Raw genomic sequence first — 19,653 nt, forward strand, 5'->3', positions numbered from 1 at the left:
AATCCATAGTATATTCTACTAACACAGACTAGGAGGAAAGGAATCAAAGGGGAAACTGCTTGGTACAATTGTGAACAGAAGACAATTTAATAATATCTAATCTAATACTTAGGTTAATAGTCATGTCTTTAGAAGGTTTCATATAGGCCTAGGTTATATAATGGCAAGGGTTTTCAAACTAAGATTTTAAACTGTATCTGTGGACTGACCATAATTTATTGGTTACGAACTGCAGGTTAAAACTGAAAAGATTTCAGAAGACCCGGATAAATTGAAAGAACCTGAGATCACAGAGTTTCAATTGGAGTATTAGGCAAAAATTCATGGAAATGGCGAAGGAATACAATAGAGAGCAAATGGATACCTTTGGGAGAAGAAATAGTGAAATAAATAGTGAAGGCAGAACTAAAACAAAAAGGTAAAGCCCAACAGAAATTCTTGGACAGCATGAGATGGTGAATTTAGATGACTGAAGGAGGAAAATAAAAAAAAAAGGAAACAAATGAATCAGGGAGTACACACATCTAAAAATGGAGACCAGAAAATTGCAAAATGGCTAAGGCAGAAAGAATACAGGAGAAAACCAACGTCGTAGCATCACTCTTGAATGTGGGAAAGATAGTTGCTGCTTATAAGAAATGGTAACAATTTTATTAACTAAAAATTTTGTTATACACAGTACACATACTCAAAAATGGTCACCAAAACTGTTGGCACATTTATCCCATTGCGACACTAGCTGGTCAATTCCATCCTTGAAGAAGCTAGTAGGCTGCTGTTAGATCTTGACCTGGACCCAGTCACACACTTTGTCATCCGTTGTGAATCGATGTCCGCGAATTGCTTGTTTTAGAGGTCCAGACATATGAGTCTCACAGTGAAAGGTTGAGACCGTATGGTAGATGTTCCAGCATTTCCCATCGAAACTGCTGCAATATAGTCTTCACTGCATTGGCAGATTTTTCAAAAGTTCAAGTGTTGATATATTATGGTGTGGGCAGCAGCCACACTAATACCCAGTAACCAATGGATCCCATCCGCGGTGATTCTGTGGTTGTCCAAGACTAAGGCATTCACTTCCACAACCATTTCCAGTGTGATGACATGATGAGCCTGTCCAGGACAAGCATCGTCTTCTAGTAACTTGCACCCCTCAAGGAATCATTTGTGCCATTCCACAATACTTGAACAACACAGACTGTACTCACCATCGATACGTTTCATGGCCTCCAACTCCTTCCATTGCCAAAAATCAAATCACTCCTTGTTGTTCCTGCTTACTCGTCTGTATGTTCAGTAGTGGACGATACCTTGTGTGACCATCTTCTCTCCAGCGTAAAACTACACTGGCGCTACGAAACATCACACGTTGTGCATGCGTCAGTCTCTTTACCAATGGATAGCGCTACCATAACCGCTGTTTTGTGGTGCCACCTTATGTGTTAAGGCAAAGGTAGACGCTCTGACCAGGTTTTATTTGAATGAACCCCATACATAGCAATGATGAAACAAGTCACCTGGAATAGGGGACATTCCCCAAGATTTTTTAAGGTCTTTGGGAAATCCAACCAATACAAAACTATCCTATGTGGCATGTACGATATAACAGACAGCCAAATTACCTACTTTTGAACAGAAACCAGACTACAGTAACAAGAGTCTGTGTACATGAAAAGGAAGCAGTAGTTGAGAAAGGAGTGAAAGAGGGCTGTAAACTATTTCTGTTATTATCTGATCTGTGCATTGAGCATTTAGTGAAGGAAAATAAGGAAACAAATCTAAGTTGAAACAAGTCACCTGGAGTAGAGGATGTTTCCTTAGGATTGTGAAGATTTTTTGGAAAATCAACCAAGACAAAACTGTTACACATTGCACAATGAGAAATTTGGACGGAGAGTTAAAGTTCAGGAGAAGAAAGAAAAAAATTGATGTTTTTTTGATGGTACTCCAATTCTGTTAAGAGTCATTAAAGGACTTGGAGGACCAGTTGAACAGAATCCAACAGTGGATTCAAAACAGATTATAAGATGAACATTAACCAAAGCAAAACAAGGGTAATTGAATATAGTCTAATTACTTGCAGCAATGCCAAGGGAACTAGATTAGGGAATCAGATATTAATAGTTTCAGATGAATTTGCTATTTGGATAGTAAAATTGCTGACAATGGCTGAAGAACTGAGAAGCTATAGAATTCAGAATGGCAATAGGAAGGAAAGTGTTTCCGGAAGTATTTGTCTTGAGTGTACACTTGTACAAAAGTGAAATGAAAACAATAAACATCACACAAATGGAGAAAATAGAAGCATTTGGGATGTGGTGCTACGGAGGAGTCCTTGTACCACTGAAAAGATGAACGTAAGTTTTAGTGTCAAAGGTGTTGAGAAACAGCTGAGATTGCTAAAACTTCACAAAGCTCCAGGGCCCAACAAAATCCCTGTCAGATTCTATACTGATTTTTCAGCTGAGTTACCCCCTCTTCTAACTATAATCTACCTTATATCCCTCAAATAAAAACTATGCCCAGTTCTTGGAAAAAGGCAGAGGCACACCCGTCTATAAGAAGTGATCCACAAAACTACCATCCAATATACTTTACATCGATTTGTTTTAGAATCTTAAAATATTTTCTGAGCTCAAACATAATGAGGTAGCTCCAACAGAATGATCTCAATGCCAACCAGCATGGATTTCGAAAACATCAATCGTGTAAAAGCCAACACACACTTTTCTCACATGACATACAGAAAGCTTTGGATAATAGCAACCAGGTAAATGCAGTATTTCTTGATTTCTGAAAAGCATTTGACTTGGTGCCACACTTACATGTAGATTTAGATGTAGATGCTGAATGCTGCAGATTAGATTGGTAGATCAGGTAATTAATGATGAATGATGATGATCTGTATCAAATCTGGGAGAAATGAAATTTATAGCACACTAGACTAAAAGACAAATGGCGACAATAAAAATATTGAAATTGAGATGATATTCGCTCGCAAACACTCACATCAGCCATTTTCAAGCAGATCTATGACATATGTCAAACAGCTCACACGTTTCTCTTAGCTGAAAACTATAGACACATCAGGTGGCGGTCAAAGTAATTACTGATAAATACATCCAGCTTTAATATTTTTACTATGACCATCAGTCTGTATGTTTAAAGATTAGGCTATTATAAAATGGAATCTTTTGATAGCATGTGGAACCTAGAAAAGCCTACAGCTGCAAAATTTGTAGTGAATTAAGGTTTAAAATATTAACTGCACAGGCCTAAATAAATAAATAAATAAATAAAAAGAGAGTTGACACCAGTTAGATTAGAACACTCGTCCTTTACGTTTGTAAACCATCAGTCTACCCACTCAGACATTGAAACAGGTGCAAACACTCATTGTTGGAGTTCTTATAATCCAACCATTTCTACATACTCAAATAACGATTTTTGAACAAAATGATACGATGAGTTAAAGTGCAATGAATCTCAACATATACTGTATCCTAACTATTATATTGCTTCTATTTGACAATGTAAACACCAAGCTAAAGCTTCACAGACTGCCAGAGTTGTGGACACTAGCATTTATGAACTTGGGCATGTATTGTATTGAATAGTGTATTTATTGGTCCTGTGAATCACACATTGTACAGGGCTACATAATGATGTAGGACAAGTCAAATAATTGCAATAAAGTCTAGCAGAAAACTGTTGTATGGTTTCCAGTATATATCAATATAAGTAACATATGGGAACAAAATTTCACAAATAAACAAATTTTACACATACACATTTCTTACTTTCGGCCTTGATTATCAGATACACACATATGTAATAAACCATATATAATACACAGATAAATCTAAATGTACACATTTCTATTTTGGCCTTAATTGTAAAACTATTTAAATTTTTCACATTTTTCATTGTAGATAAAAATTCATCAACACTATAGTAGCAATTCTGTAGCAAGTAGTCACTCACTGCAGTTTTGAATTTATGCATGCCAGTTACTGCTGTAATTATTTTTAAAATAGGTAGTTTGTATACAGTTTTTCTCCTGCTTGCAAGGGTCCTTTTTGTTTTAGTGTTGTATGTGAAAACTGCATATGTAAATCTGGATTATTCCCTGTGTTGTACAAATGGATATTTAGGTTTTTTGGAGCAATCTTGCTATTTTCATCTACGATTTTCCTTATAAACATTATTGTTTCTAGGATATTAGGCATGGTAATGGAAGAATATGAAGCTTTTTAAATGAAGGTTTGCATGAAGATCGAGCTGCTGTGCCTTCCATGGCTCTTATAATTCTTTTTTTGTGCAACGAAACAGCTTTTGCTGGGTGGTGAATTTCCCCAGAAAATTAAACCACATCTTAGTAGCGATTCTGCTTGGGCATAGTACACATTCTTTATGACTTGCTGTGCATCCAGCAAGAATTTTTATACTATAAAAAATGGTATTTAATTAACTACATAGGTGTTGTGTATGTTTCTGCCATCTTAGGTCATCTTGGATCCAAACTCCCAGAAATTTGGTGCTATTTACAATTTCAAGTCTTTTGCCTAACAGTTCTATGGTTGCAGTTAAAGGCTTTTTATTCTGCACTGTGTGTAGATGCATAGTGTTTGTTTTATGTGTGTTTATTATTAAGTTGTTCATTGTGAACCATTTTGATACATGTGAAGTGCTCTTTTTTTATTTCACTTTGGAGCTCTTCTGGAGTCTTTCCTTTGATAAGTATATTTGTATCATTGGCATATTTTATGTACTTATAGTTAGAGCTGGATGGTTCCAAGTCATTTACAAACAGCAAGAACAAGATTGGTCCCAGTGCGGAACCCTGTGTCACACCGTATTTAACACACTGTTTTTCTGATTGATAGGAAATTAAATTTTTTCCTTCTTTGTACAAGACTTCAACTATTTGGAGTCTGTTTTGTAGATATGACTTTACCCACTCATAAGCTGGGCCTCTGACACCAACATTTTCTAGCTTTCTAAGCAATAGACCAGGGTTAATGATGTCAAATGCTTTTGAAAGATCTAGGAATATTGCTGCTATGTGCTCTTTTTTATCTAATGCATTTAAAGCTTCATTTAAGAAGTCGATAATAGCTGTCTCGGAGGATTTACGTTTTCGGAAACCATGCTCTGTAGCTGAGAAAAGTTTATTTTTTTAAATGAAATCTACAAGTCTTTTATAAAAAATATTTCAGTTATTTTAGAAAAAACAGATTGTAGGAGACTGGCCTGTAATTTTTTATATCTGTTTTTTTCACCCTTTTTGTACAATGGCTTCACTTTAGCTATTTTTAACCTTTCTACTAAGGGTGTACATTTTTTAATGATATGGTCTGGTATGCTGTCAGTACCAGAGGAAAATTTTGATTTTAGCTCTCCTATTGTTTTTAGCATCTCCTGTTCATCTGTTGGGTATAGGAAGAGAGACTTGTTACTAGGGATAGTTTTAATCTGATTTGCAGTGGCAGCATATGGAAAGTTTTACTTCACCAGAATCTCAGCTGCCTGAGAGAAATATGAGTTAAAGTTATTTGCTATCTGCTGGGGATCAGATACAGAAGAGTTTTCTTTCAGTTTGATATTATGGTATTCTCTCCATTTTACTCCTGTTTCATGCCTTATAATGTCCCATGTGGCTTTCATTTTATTTGGTGCATTTGCTTTGAAGGAACTATTTGCCATTCTTTTTGCTTCTTTTATTACTTTAGTTAAAATCTTTTTGTAATTCTTAAAATAGGAATCAATTCTGGGGATATGGTGTGCCGTCTAGATATTTCATGAAGTAATCTCTTTTTCTTCGCAGATATTTGTATCCCTATTATCACCCATTTTATTTTCAGATCCTTTTTTGTGACTGTCTTTTTATGTAGTGGAAAGCAAAGCTCAAAATAATAGCAAAAACTATTGAGGAGTTTGTTGAACTTACCATTTCTACTTTTACATTCATAGATGTCACCCCAAGTTTCTTTACTCAGGTAGTTAAGGAAATGTTGTATATTCCGGTCATTATACTTCCTAGATGTAGTTGTTAGACATTCAGTTGAGCCAGACTGTTTTCCTAATCTTATACTAATTTCTTGGGCTGTGTGGTACCCAAAGCCTGTATTGTGAGTTTGTGTTGAATATTGCAAGGGCACATTTGAAAATATTTGATCAGGGATTGTGGCTGAGGGTTTTGTGATGTGTGTTGGTGTTTCTGTAGTAGCCTTTAAATTGAAAGTTGCTAAAAGGTTCAGTAAAGCATTTTTTTGTTTGGACTCACTTGCAAAGTCAATGTTGAAATCCCCACATATAATTAGTTTTCTATTTTTTTGTGTGGTCTTGTGTAAGATATTTTCAAGGTTCTTTAACAAGATGTTAATATCATCAATTGGCGCCCTGTATAGACAAATTATAGCAATTTTTTCAGCCAGGATTTCAGTTCCATTTACCTCAATATCTTTCTCTATGGATAATTTTTCTACGTAAGGCATACATTTAAAATTTATGCTATTTTTAACATAAATGCAGCTACCACCATGTTTATACAGTTTCCAACAAAAACAACTACTCAATACAAAATTTGGAATGCATACCATATGCAGTTTCTCTTTGTCAAGACAATGTTCAGTAAAACATAATACAGGAGTATTTTTCATGTCATTTTCTAACAAAATATGGAATTCATTTACTTTGTTGGATAGCGATTGTACATTTTGATGAAATACTGTCAGGTTTGGAGTTAAACTGAAACTTAGTACTTATATTTAGTCCTTAGTCCTTATATTTATATTGGAAATTCGTACTTATATTTATATTGGAAATTCTGCCTGGAAGATATTTTTTTTTATTTTCAATTCTCACTTTTGAATTGTACAGTGCTCTGTTCTTGAACTCTGAATTATTCAAGCCAGGCAATCTTTTTGCCCCTTAAAATATTGTACAATATGATTTCATAATAGAAACTAATGATAATCATACAAACCTGTTTCCTTTGAAGCATGAATTCTAGTGCCATTCATGTATGAACCTTGTCCTTTTCTTGCAGTGAAAAGCTGCTCTAGCACAGGATTGTATATGATACCAATTTCTGCTGTTTTGTTCTTCCATAAGCCTATAGATATACAAACATTTGGGAAGCCATGAACAAAGTTCATTGTTCCATCGACAGGGTCAATGATCCATGTTGGATCATCTGTTAGTACACATTTCTCACCAGCTGCTGTTGCCTCTTCACCAATAAATCTGAAATATTTTACAAACAGTGATAACGAACTCCTTAAAAGACAGACAGTACTTATACCACCAGCATTAATCATTAAAGAATGCACTTATACGTGAATAACTAGAATTAAAGTAATTATTTAACACTAAACACATCATGAGAAACACTACATACATCAATTACTAAAACAGTACATGTTCTGTACTAAATTCTCAGATTACATCATTCTCCTAAAAGCAAGCACAGTTATGGAGCAGAAAGCTGTTGGAATCTCTCTGTCACAGAATTGTTATCTTTAAAGCACAGAAACTTAAAGTTAGACAATATACCACACTGAGAATCTGACGAATTTCTACTCCAGAAGGATTTTTCTTTCTTGAGCAAATGGTCTCTCGCACAAAGAGACTAGAAAATTTAGAAAAATGAAAATAGGAGAAAAAAAGAATTTACCCATAAGAACTGATATACATATAATGCAGCTACAGAGCACAAGCAGTCGAACAGAAATTATAAATGTGTAAACAAAATCTTCCCTTCAAAACTAAAGAAGTCAGTTTTAGTACAGGTGAGAAGAAGAAACAATTTAAAACAGCAATACTTCTCACATTTAAGGAAACATCTGTTACCATGTTTCAATGTGTAGTCCGCATCCATAGCACAGCGATAGCGTTACTGCCTACCATGCAAGGGGGACCAGGTTCGATTCCCAGCAGGGGACTGGGTGTTGTGCGTCCTTCATCATTATTGACACACAAGTGGTGTCAACTAAAAAGACTTGCAATACAGCGCCGAACCCCAAAGGGGATATCCCAGCCAATAAAAGCCATAGGATCATTTAATGTCTTTCTTTTTTCTATGTGAATTCTTTGACTTAATTTACACTGTGATGTTTCATCAAAATTCATCAACTCTGTGGTAGTAGATGAGTTTAATACAGACATGCTCTTGCACTGTTTAGAATGGATAAACTGCTTACCTTTAATGTAGCAACAACGAAAACTGCAGGTAAAAATGTTTCGAGCAGTGAAAGGATCAAACGCAGATGTGAGGGCTCAAATGGAACATATTTTGGATCTGACCATCATGAGTTAGACATTTGCTAAGTACATAAATTTGCATAATAGTTCTTATTTTTGTATCATTTGAACTCCATTTGAACTCAAGGATTGTAACAACAGCTTTTAATATCTTAGACAGAATTATGGATAAAAGGAGTCAATGTTTTGAAAACAATCCACTAATCTTGTTGAATCACCATTTAACAGATTCAACTTACATTAGATCATGTAAGATGATAATCAATCAGACTAAGTCCAAATGTTTGACATATCAGTCAGGTTTACCGTATTTGTTACTTGTTACTTACAAATGCTTGCATAAGTTTTACGGAAAAATTTGGAAACAACTGTATAAGACAAAATTTGACGTGACCTGAAGTAGACTTAATACGTATTACACACTGAGAATACATATTACACACTGAGTGGAAAAACGTCACCTTTATTCGACAAACTTATGGCTGTGTTCCAAACTATGAAGAAAGTTCAGTGCATCAGCAACAAGGAAACACGATGCGCTATGCAGAAAATTTTGTAAAGTTGACATCTTTTTTATATTACATCATCTGCCCATGCAACATGCAATGTTTTTCACAGTTTTTAAGATAAGCTGTTGATACTCTGAAATATAATCTATGTCATTCAAATAGCAATGGTAGCTTCCCACCTGACATTTCCCATGTACCATTTTTTATGCTCAGAGCCCATGTGTTCATTTCCAAAAGGAGGAAAAACAAGTTTTCAAAAAGTTAATAACACTGTTAAAAGGAAGAAAATTTTTGCTGTAAACTAAAATGAAAACACGAGAGACCTTGAACTTCTCAGTAGTCCTAACAAAGTAAGCCACAATCAGTGAATAAAGGTAATCATAATTAAATCCATGGCCTCAAAGTGTGGGTTTGTACACTGAACGCAAGAATCTCTGATTGACAAGTCAAGGAGTAAATACAAAAGTCAAAATAACCTCAGAAATATCTTCAGAGAGCAAATATAGCAGATGAAACTAAAATAAATTAGTATGTGAGAGTTGAAACCTCACTGGAAAATTTCATAGTCCTCAAAGAAATCGAGAGACAAATTTAAAGATGACTCTCTAAGAGCATTAGGTGACATCAGCCTTTGGAGGAACAACACATTAGCCAGGAGGAATACTGTTTTTCACGTCATATGTTTCTAAAATGACTTTGGGGATCATAACAAGAGGACATAACATGTTTGCTCAAATGACTGGTAAATACGGTGAGCAATAACTGCTCACATTCAGCAATCTCTGGGGAAGCTGGAAGTGCAAAATATTCTGCATGTGATAAGATATTATTATTAACTTTTTAGTCAAAGACGATAATATCAGAGTCACAGCAATTTGTGACCTGTTGTTACCCAGCACAGTTATTGTGTACGGTTAGTGATCAAATGTCATCATTGTGAATTACACCAAAGTTGCATGTCCCAAGTTCAACTGATGTAATAAGTGAATGTTTACAGAAAGAAAAAAACTACCTGTGTTTGTCAACATGCTAAAGTAGAGCAGCCTGTTGCAAATCTGAATCAAAATGACAGCCTCACAGGGTAACAATGCAAACACTCTTAAAGGTTGATTGGTGACAAAATTTTCTGTCAGAGCCTGAATTTCACTTTCTTCATCTTATGAATGGATGTTAAAGTGTCACATATGGTTGAAAAAACTTGCACATATTAAATCAAAAACAAGAGCTGACAGTAACACATTGATTAGCAAATATTATGGGGTTATCTTAAATTCACATGAATGGCAAATGAACAATTCATTATTAATCCAAGCTCATTATATAGATACTCAACCACCTTTCCTCCAGCAATTGTGCTATGCATTACAGTTATAACATGTACAGATTATAGAATTTACCAGCATTAAAATCATTTCCTGTCTAACTAGTCTCACTATACTCAAGTGATCATTTCAGATGTATTGCCAACTGCACCCAAAGAGTTTGTCACATGTAATGACAATCTGATTTAATAGTATTACAAAAACAATATCCTAAATGTAATGTGACTCTCAGATCATACAAAGTCTATAGTAAACCTTTATGTTTTTAAATCAATTTTCAACATCTCTGGTACACATCTTTCGCAATATTTCTCACAGTTTTATGTTTCAACGTTTGCTAGTTACGGATGTGGGAATGAAGTTCAAAGAGTAGGTCCCTGCATGTCACAATGGAGGATAACATGCTACGCGTGGTTAAATTCCTACAGTTATTTGGTTTAACTGCCAAGTATGTGCAGTGTTGTATCTGTGGAGAAAGTGTGAGACTGGTGAAAGTTGCTGCATCATATCAGCCTTGCTTTTTTGCAGGAATTGTTTTTGGATTTCTGTCACATTGTTGCTCTTTCAAATGAACTATATAGATCAATTACGGTTGTCGATACCCTGTTTTATTAGATTGTGATTTTTTGCCAGGTACATACTGTGATTTATTTTCAGATTTCTGTTTTGATCTTTCGCTATATCATGTTTCTGCCATTGTTAAATTTTGTATATTTCATTATTCATGTGATTTTGTGGCTGTTGTGTTAGATTTCAGTCTGTTCCCACACAACACCCCAAATTTCCCGTGGTCATTCCATTAGCTTTAATATTTATCATGAGGAATTTGTATGATTTTGTATTTTATAGTTACGTTTTCAAACCACAAACGATTTTAAGATTATATGCCACCATTTGCAAATCGTTTTTGTGTTGCATCTTGGAGCAAAGCTGATAAATGCACACTGTAAGGTAACTGTCAAAAATCTTTTATAAAATAAGACATTTCATAAAATATTTGAAATGTGCACTGGAGTGCTTTTATAATACATTTTTTTTAAGTTAACACCTAGTCCTATCTTTTTATAAAAAGTTTGTCAAAGATCTTTGACAGCATAACATGGGCCCAGGTAATAACAATGAACAATGACTCAATGACAGAGAATTAAATGGCAATTAAAAAACCTGTTCAATGCTGCAAGAGCTCATAAACTAACCATCATACCGCATAATCACCTACAAAATCAATATTTAAAACTATGGATGCTTAAAATCTACATTGAAGAACTGGCCACATATATTCTACTGTTATGAATTAGGCATGGGTTTAGCTGTAACAATTAACATATCAAAAGGAACATTCACTTGAGGAAACTAATTACTGGAAAACCTGTCATCAAGAAGTAATGTCTTAAACACTCCTGACAGAAACACACAAAAGTAGAAAGTACTGTCCTAGCTTTTGGGATTGTTAGTTCCTTAATCAGATAGGAAAGGGGTGCACTTTGAGAAGAGTTAGGAAGGATGGGTAAGTTACTCAGACCTCATGCAGCAAATGAACCACCTGTTGCAAGGAGATCTATTAACATAAAATATATATATATATATATATATATATATATAAATATGTCTGCTTGTGTCTGTATGTGTGGATGGATATGTGCGTGTGTGCGAGTGTATACCTGTCCTTTTTTCCCCCTAAGGTAAGTCTTTCCGCTCCCGAGATTGGAATGACTCCTTACCCTCTCCCTTAAAACCCACTTCCTTTCGTCTTCCCCTCTCCTTCCCTCTTTCCTGATGAGGCAACAGTTTGTTGCGAAAGCTTGAATTTTGTGTGTATGTTTGTGTTTGTTTGTGTGTCTATCGACCTGCCAGCGCTTTTGTTCGGTAAGTCACCTCATCTTTGTTTTTTTATATATATATATATATATATATATATATACACAAAGTATGACACTAAACGTTTAATGGAAAATTTGAGGTCTTTCTTTTGATTTTTATGAAGGTATTTGATATAGCACATACTCACTTATGTGACGGAAAATGTGATGATAGTCCAGAGATCAAGAGCTTCTCAACTTCTTTGTCAGTCTCTGTTACAAGGTCAACTTCACACGATTTAAATTCAATATCCTTTTTCTTCCATATACGATCTCTCACTAACTGCAATAAAATGCAAACAACCAGTAACTTGTGATTTTTGAATCTAAACTCTCAAAAAAGCAAATATATGGTAGGATGTCACAGGAGACATGATGGTGTTTTTGACATCTCTAAGGAAAAACAAAATGACAGCTGTGACCCAATACACTATTCATGTACACAAAATTTTATGAACAAATAACACTTTATTGGTATCTCAAATTGTTTCTAAAGAAACTAGAAACAGAAGCTTAATGCCAGACAAACCATACATATGAAATATACAAAACAATTTTCAGATACTTAAATGACATTTACGCTTTTGTATATCAGTAATAACAAGACAAGGCCCTTTGAATAACTGATGAAAAATGGGCATTCTTCCCTGTATCTGTTAGACGAACATTAACTCAAAAATGTTTATTTTGTTAAAGTATGATTTTTGTTAAAGGGACAAACTGGTATATTCAGAAAAGAACAGCTGAAACTATGAGCATTGGTGAATATATTAAAAGACTTCCCTCCGGTAGGGAAAGAAGTATAATGAAAACAAGATCAATAGAGACAGCATTCAAAGATTTCCTGAGACAAATAAAGCTTTTAACATGCACAATGAATCGGTACAGATATTCCCTTGGACAACGTTTTCAACATGTGGTTACAGTCCAGAATGAGATTTTCACTCTGCAGCGGAGTGTGCGCTGATATGAAACTTCCTGGCAGATTAAAACTGTGTGCCCGACCGAGACTCGAACTCGGGACCTTTGCCTTTCGCGGGCAAGTGCTCTCTTGGTAGAGCACTTGCCCGCGAAAGGCAAAGGTCCCGAGTTCGAGTCTCGGTCGGGCACACAGTTTTAATCTGCCAGGAAGTTTCATGTGGTTACAGTGTTTTGCGACTGATCATGTACCTATGTGGCCACAAGCAGCCAGTCTTGTGTATGCGAGTTTAAGCCCCAATTCATACTCAAGCAACTGAAAATGACCAGCTTCCTTACACACTCACTTACCTTTCAAACTATTTAATCTAAATCAAACTGTACATTCATAAATGCTTTTACCTGTTATGCGAGGTACACAACCACCACAAATGTAAACTTGAGAAATGGGAAAATGACTATACTGTGGACACCAAACAACTAGGGACAACCAACATCTGTGCAAGGAAAAAATTAAAAGAGAGTTGTGGCAGGATCAGAAAAAAGCTGCAAGTATGACAGGGCAATTACATCCCACAGTAATCAACCATGGAGTTCCGTAGACAGTATCTCCAGGATATTGCCAAGAGGATCAGGAAGGATAACAGAAATTCATAATGACCAGATTATGCACAACTGTATTAGGTGTAATGCCAATTCTCTCCACATAATGTCAAGGAATGTGGCTCAAGTTAGTGATGACTAACATATCCACTTAACGATGGCCCCACACCTAACCCTATCCTGCTTTGAAAATATTTTACATGTGTGTATATTTTATTTATGTAATGTGTAAATAGTAGTTTAGGCAGGCTTACTGCTAAGCAAAAGTATCTGGACACCTGCCTGAAGATGACTTACAAGTTCATGGTGCACTCCATTGGTAATGTTGGATTTCAATATGGTGTTGGCCCATCCTTTGCCTTGATAACAGCTTCCACTCTCACAGGCATATGTTCAAACAGGTGCTGGGAGGTTTCATGGGGAATTGCAGCCCATTCTTCACAGAGTGCTGCACTGAGGAGAGGTACTGCTGTCGGTCGGTGAGGCATGGCCTGAAGTCAGTGTTCCAAAACATCCCGAAAGTGTTCTATAGGATTCAGGACAGGACTCTGTGCAGGCCAGTCCAAATTACAGGGATGTTATTGTCGTGTAACCACTCCACCACAGGCCGTGCATTATGAACAGGTGCTCGATCATGTTGAAAGATGCAGTCACCATCCCTGAATTGCTCTTCAACAGTGGGAAGCAAGAAGGTGCTCAAAACATCAATGTAGGCCTGTGCTGTGATACTGCCACGAAAAACAAGGGGTGCATCCCCTCTCCATGAAAAACACAACCACCGGCCCCGAATTTTACTGTTGGCACTACATACGCTGGCAGATGATGTTCACCAGGCATTTGCCATCTCCACACCCTGTGTGATGGTCTGGATAGACTTCTGCATATTACACATTACAACCCTCTTCAACTGTCGGCGGTCTCTGTCAGTCAACAGATGAGATCGGCCTGTACGTTTTTGTGCTGTACATGTCTCTTCATGTTTCCACTTCACTATCACATTGGAACCAGTGGACATAGGGATGTTTAGGAGTGTGGAAATCTCGCATGCAGCCATATGACACAAGTGAGGCTCAATCACCTGACCCCTTTTTAAGTCCGTGAGTTTCGTGGAGTGCCCCATTCTGGTCTCTCACAATATCTAATCACTACTGAGGTTGCTGATATGGAGTACCTGGCAAAAGGTGGCCGCACAACGCACCTAATATGAAGAACGTTTTTTTGGGGGGTGTCCATATACTTTTGATCACTTAGTGTACTTTACAGGAGGATGGAATGTGTAGTAGAGACAGTTCTTCATCTCCCTCTCATCCCAATCATCCAGAATCCAATACTGTATCACAGCCAGATACAATTATATACCTGGGATTCACAGTCGGGAAACGAGGCACTAATGATAAACTACTATCAGGACCTTACCCATAGCTGGAAATTGGCATAAAGCTAACAAATGACTGTGAGACTGACTGTTTCCAGATAAAATGTTTAGATGTTTATTTATTACTCTTTCAGTATGTTTACCATGCAATTGCCTTCATCAATTCAAGTTATACACGTGCACATACTTTCAGTTAAATGCATATAGTTTTTAACATATACACAAATTGATGATTTGATTACATAATTTACATTCTAGTATATTTCATTACATATCTACACAATTTCACATAAAAATACATCCTCTCTTCCATGATATATTATATGCATATTAATTGCAGTTAGGGGTATTGCAAATTTGGGTGATAAACATATCAATAAATTAGCCTACTATGCTTATTTTCATTCGATGCTTTCATATGGCATCATACTTTTGGGTAATTCATCACTATGAGATAAAGTATTCACTGCACAAAAACATGTAATGAGAATATTCGAAGGGGCCCACCCAAGATCACCTTGCAGATACTTATTTAAGGAAATGGGGTGTTCACAGAACCTTCGCAATACATGTATTTATGTATCAAATTTGTTATTAAGAACCCACCCCAGTTAAAAAGGAAGAAAAAAAAAGCAGCAAAGAACATAGCTACAACACTATAAGAAAGGATGATCTTCACTATTCTGTGTTAAAGTTGACTTTAATACAGAAAGGGACGAATTATGCTGCCACAAAAATCTTTGGACACCCACCAAATAGCTTTAAAAGTCTGACAGAAAGCCAATCAGTGTTAAAAAATGAATTAAAAGACTTTCTGAACGACAACTACTCCCACTCAATAGATTATGATCACTTATATTTTATTATTATTTACTAGTAATGAGTGTTTTCACCCTCATTATAGATGAGGTTACTTTGAAGGTATTTTTGCCACTAATAATACACCATATTTTGAACTAAACTTCTAACACTGCCTTAAATTTAGTTACATTGGGGATTTTTACTGACTGCGGCAGTTTATTATACATCTTCAGACTTAGGTGTTTGTGGCTATTTGTACCAATGAGAGCCTTGAATATAGTATGTCTAGAATGGAGTTGTTTCTGGTACTGTGCATATGTACATTCATTCTTGGAGTAAATTTCTGTATATTTAATTTGACATATATTAAGCAATCATAAATATGAAGACTTTGGAGTGTCATTATACTGAGTTCACATAGAATGTTTCTTATAGGATTCTCTAGGGCCCAATCCTTGAATCCATCTGACTGCTTTTTTTCTGCCATCCGAAAATGCACTTTGTACAGTTAATTTTCCCATAATATCACACCATACAGCATCTGTGACAGAAAGAATGTATGGTAACAGAGAACCAGTAACTTTTTGTGGCTAGAGTATTTTAGTTTGTATGGTAGCAAAATCACATGTGCACATTTACCAGTCAGATATTTTATATACTTGCCCCAAGAGGGTAGTCTATTTTGAGGCTCAACAGTGCGCTGACTACATGCCCCATTGTATCCGAATGCGGTGACGGCTAAGGACTGAGGAAGATATGCCGACCGGTCATTACCGTTGGGCCTTCAAGACCTGTTTGGACAGTGCTTGTTATATAGTTTGAGGAGTCATTAACATAAACAATAAAAAGGAATGGCCCAGAGAAAGAGCCTTGTGGGATTCCTCCACTAAATTTTATTAGTTTTGACCTCTCCTTGTTTACATGCACTAATTGCTGTCTGTTGCTTCAGTAGTATTTAACTAAATTTAGTGGTTTACCTACAAAACCATAGTAAACTGTCTTTTTTGCAATAATCTCATGTGATACAGAATCGAAAGCTGTACCAAAGTCTATATGTGAGACACGGGTGATTAGTTTCCTTTCATAAACATTATGAATTGCAATTTACAGACTCTCAATAGCTTTTATGGTTTATTGGTCTGACCTGAATCCAAACTGTCTTTCATTCAGTAAATTGTTATTCTCAAAATACTAGTAGGTATATGTATGTATGCAGCTCTCTCTGATCTTAAATATTATAGGAACAATTGATATTAGTCTATAGTCACCTGGTAAGGCTCTGTCACCCTTTTTTTGTAAATTGGAAGAGTAGCTGTAATTTTAAGGCATTCATGAACAGTGCTATCATCAAGAATTTTGTTTATAAGATAGAGAAGAGGCTTTCTGATTTCTTTAATTATAGATTTTAGAACATAGTTACTGAACCTATAGTAGTCCTCTGTTCTGGGACTGTTCAACTTATTTATGACATTAATGATATGAATATAATAGAGGGAAACATTCCACGTGGGAAAAATATATCTAAAAACACAGATGATGTGACTTACCGAACGAAAGTGCTGGCAGGTCGATAGACACACAAACATACACATGAAATTCAAGCTTTCGCAACAAACTGTTGCCTCATCAGGAAAGAGGGAAGGAGAGGGAAAGACGAAAGGATGTGGGTTTTAAGGGAGAGGGTAAGGAGTCATTGCAATCCCGGGAGCGGAAAGACTTACCTTAGGGGGAAAAAAGGGGTATACACTCGCGCGCGCACGCACACACACATCCATCCGCACGTACACACACACAAGCAGACATTTGTAAAGGCAAATGTCTGCTTGTGTCTGTGTACGTGCGGATGGATATGTGTGTGTGTGCGAGTGTATACCCCTTTTTTCCTCCTAAGGTAAGTCTTTCCGCTCCCGGGATTGGAATGACTCCTTACCCTCTCCCTTAAAACCCACATCCTTTCGTCTTTCCCTCTCCTTCCCTCTTTCCTGATGAGGCAACAGTTTGTTGTGAAAGCTTGAATTTCATGTGTATGTTTGTGTGTCTATCGACCTGCCAGCACTTTCGTTCGGTAAGTCACATCATCTGTGTTTTTAGATATATTTATGGCATTAGTAATGTTTGTAGCAATAATTCTTTTCCAAGCGAATCTTTCATTTGGTTTACTCTGTGACTGCAAAAGGAAGGTCTCAGCATCAGATGTATTATCACTTTGTGATACAAGAGAACTTTCAGAGTTTACAAAATATTTGTTGTGAGTTTCTTTCCTGTGTTTATCTCACTTTCAATATAATCCAAACTGCTTTACACTTATTTTTAAAATTCTAGATGTACTCTTCATTTACTTTGATTTTTGCTACTCTGATTTCAGATTTGTAAATTTTTCTTCAGTTTAAAAAGCCTAGTTGAATTTCTTCACACAAGTGTCATCAATTCTGTCCTTCTGTTGGAGTAAAACTATCCTGATTCTACTGAGTTTTTGTTATGTACCACATTTTTGTATGTTGCGTTTTGTGCCTGTTGCATCTTTTAGTAACAAATGAACACATCCTGTCTAGTGCATGAATTACAAAGGAAATTAATGTGGAGAAACATTCAGTAATGTCTTTCCACTGGTTAATATATTGGACCACTATTTTGGTCTCAGTCATTCCTTATTATTTCAATATTCTTTTCACTGAGAAGTCATATGCAGTTAACATCTTGGAATTATCAATAGTCAGGTTTCCAACTTTGAGCCGAATGTCATCATTGTCAGTTATTCTTAATTTGATGGTGTTACAGTCTACTCAACTTCTAAACAGATTGCTAATTACATTGTGAAGGTATGCTTCCATCCTAGCTGGTTTAGTCACTTAAGCAGTAAAAATTCATTGATCTTAACATATGCAGTATACAAATCACATTTTTGTCTTTATTCGCATATAGGTCAATACCTCCTTTGATAAAAATTTTATGATGCTTACATTTAGCAGTCTTGAAAATTAAAGCAGGGAGTTTTCTGCAGCTGTTTCTTCATCAAACGCTGGTGTTTGGTAAACAGATGCAATAACGTGTTTTAAGGCTTGCCCTTTATGTGTAACATAATGAGCTCATTTTTGCTGCAACAACGTACGGTGTTTATGCTGGGCCTAGCTTGTTTATTCACTTTTAGGGTGTGTTATTTATGCTCTTTGTTTTGACCAGGGCCAATACATCTCAAGATTGGTCGGGATCATATGTTTCCTTGATCTGGTTCTGAAGGTTGGGAGATGCCACCTGACTTGTTAGAGCCTGCTACTTTATTATGCACCATTAAGTTCCTTTTTTTGTTTTTTAAAACTTAATAAAAACGACGTACGTAAAACAAATGCATTCTCGTTAAACGACTTTTGTTCCCCGGCATTTAACTGATGGAACACATTTTCACATTTCACGGTTTTACTATTATCTCCACATAAAAGTACTGACAGTGTATAAATCTAGAGCCCGTGGGGACGGTAAAAAAGACTAACTCACTTTGCCAGCATCCTTTGCAAGCTGAAGAACCACCTGATAGCACTCATCCATACTTCCATCCGCCATAACTCGTATATTATCTGAGTATCTGGTAACAGTAGCAACACGGTAGCAGTAAGCAGACTAGCAGCCGGGGCAGAACATCAGCTGATTTTACATAACGAAGTGTACATTTGTCAACGTTCTTCGAATGTCAAGACCCCCACACTCCGAACCAATGGAACTGCTCTGAACATGACAGATTCAAGGAGGTTACAAAACCTTGTTTTAACTTTCGTATGCGTGAAGGCCCGTCCATACGCAACGATATAATTGCGCAGAAAGACAATGGCATGTAGACGAGAGGTTTGCACAGAAATTTGACGTGCACAAACGTGGAGGTTGCAGTTGGGGTTTGAAGAAACTTACTCAAATCTGTGGGCCTCAAACACATATGGGTCGACAAATTGTAGCGTGTGGACAGGAGATAGCAGCAAATATGGCGCGTGTTTCTTGTCTGTGTGCCCACA

The 19,653-nt window shown here is 36.3% G+C and overlaps 1 protein-coding gene across 1 annotated transcript in view; it reads right to left on the minus strand.

Moving 5' to 3' along the window:
- The window catches only part of LOC124794872 (inositol monophosphatase 2-like), a 45,264-nt gene extending 25,916 nt beyond the window's left edge, over positions 1-19,348 (minus strand). The window contains exons 1-3 of the mRNA XM_047258552.1: positions 19,145-19,348; positions 12,105-12,238; positions 6,989-7,248 (exon numbers count right to left, since the gene is read on the minus strand). Coding sequence (XP_047114508.1) covers positions 6,989-7,248; positions 12,105-12,238; positions 19,145-19,210 — 460 coding nt within the window. The 5' untranslated portion in view covers positions 19,211-19,348. The remainder of the gene's footprint in view (positions 1-6,988; positions 7,249-12,104; positions 12,239-19,144) is intronic.
- Between the last annotated feature and the right edge of the window lie 305 nt (positions 19,349-19,653).

Source organism: Schistocerca piceifrons, chromosome 4, assembly GCF_021461385.2.
Source record: "Schistocerca piceifrons isolate TAMUIC-IGC-003096 chromosome 4, iqSchPice1.1, whole genome shotgun sequence".
NCBI lineage: Eukaryota > Metazoa > Arthropoda > Insecta > Orthoptera > Acrididae > Schistocerca > Schistocerca piceifrons.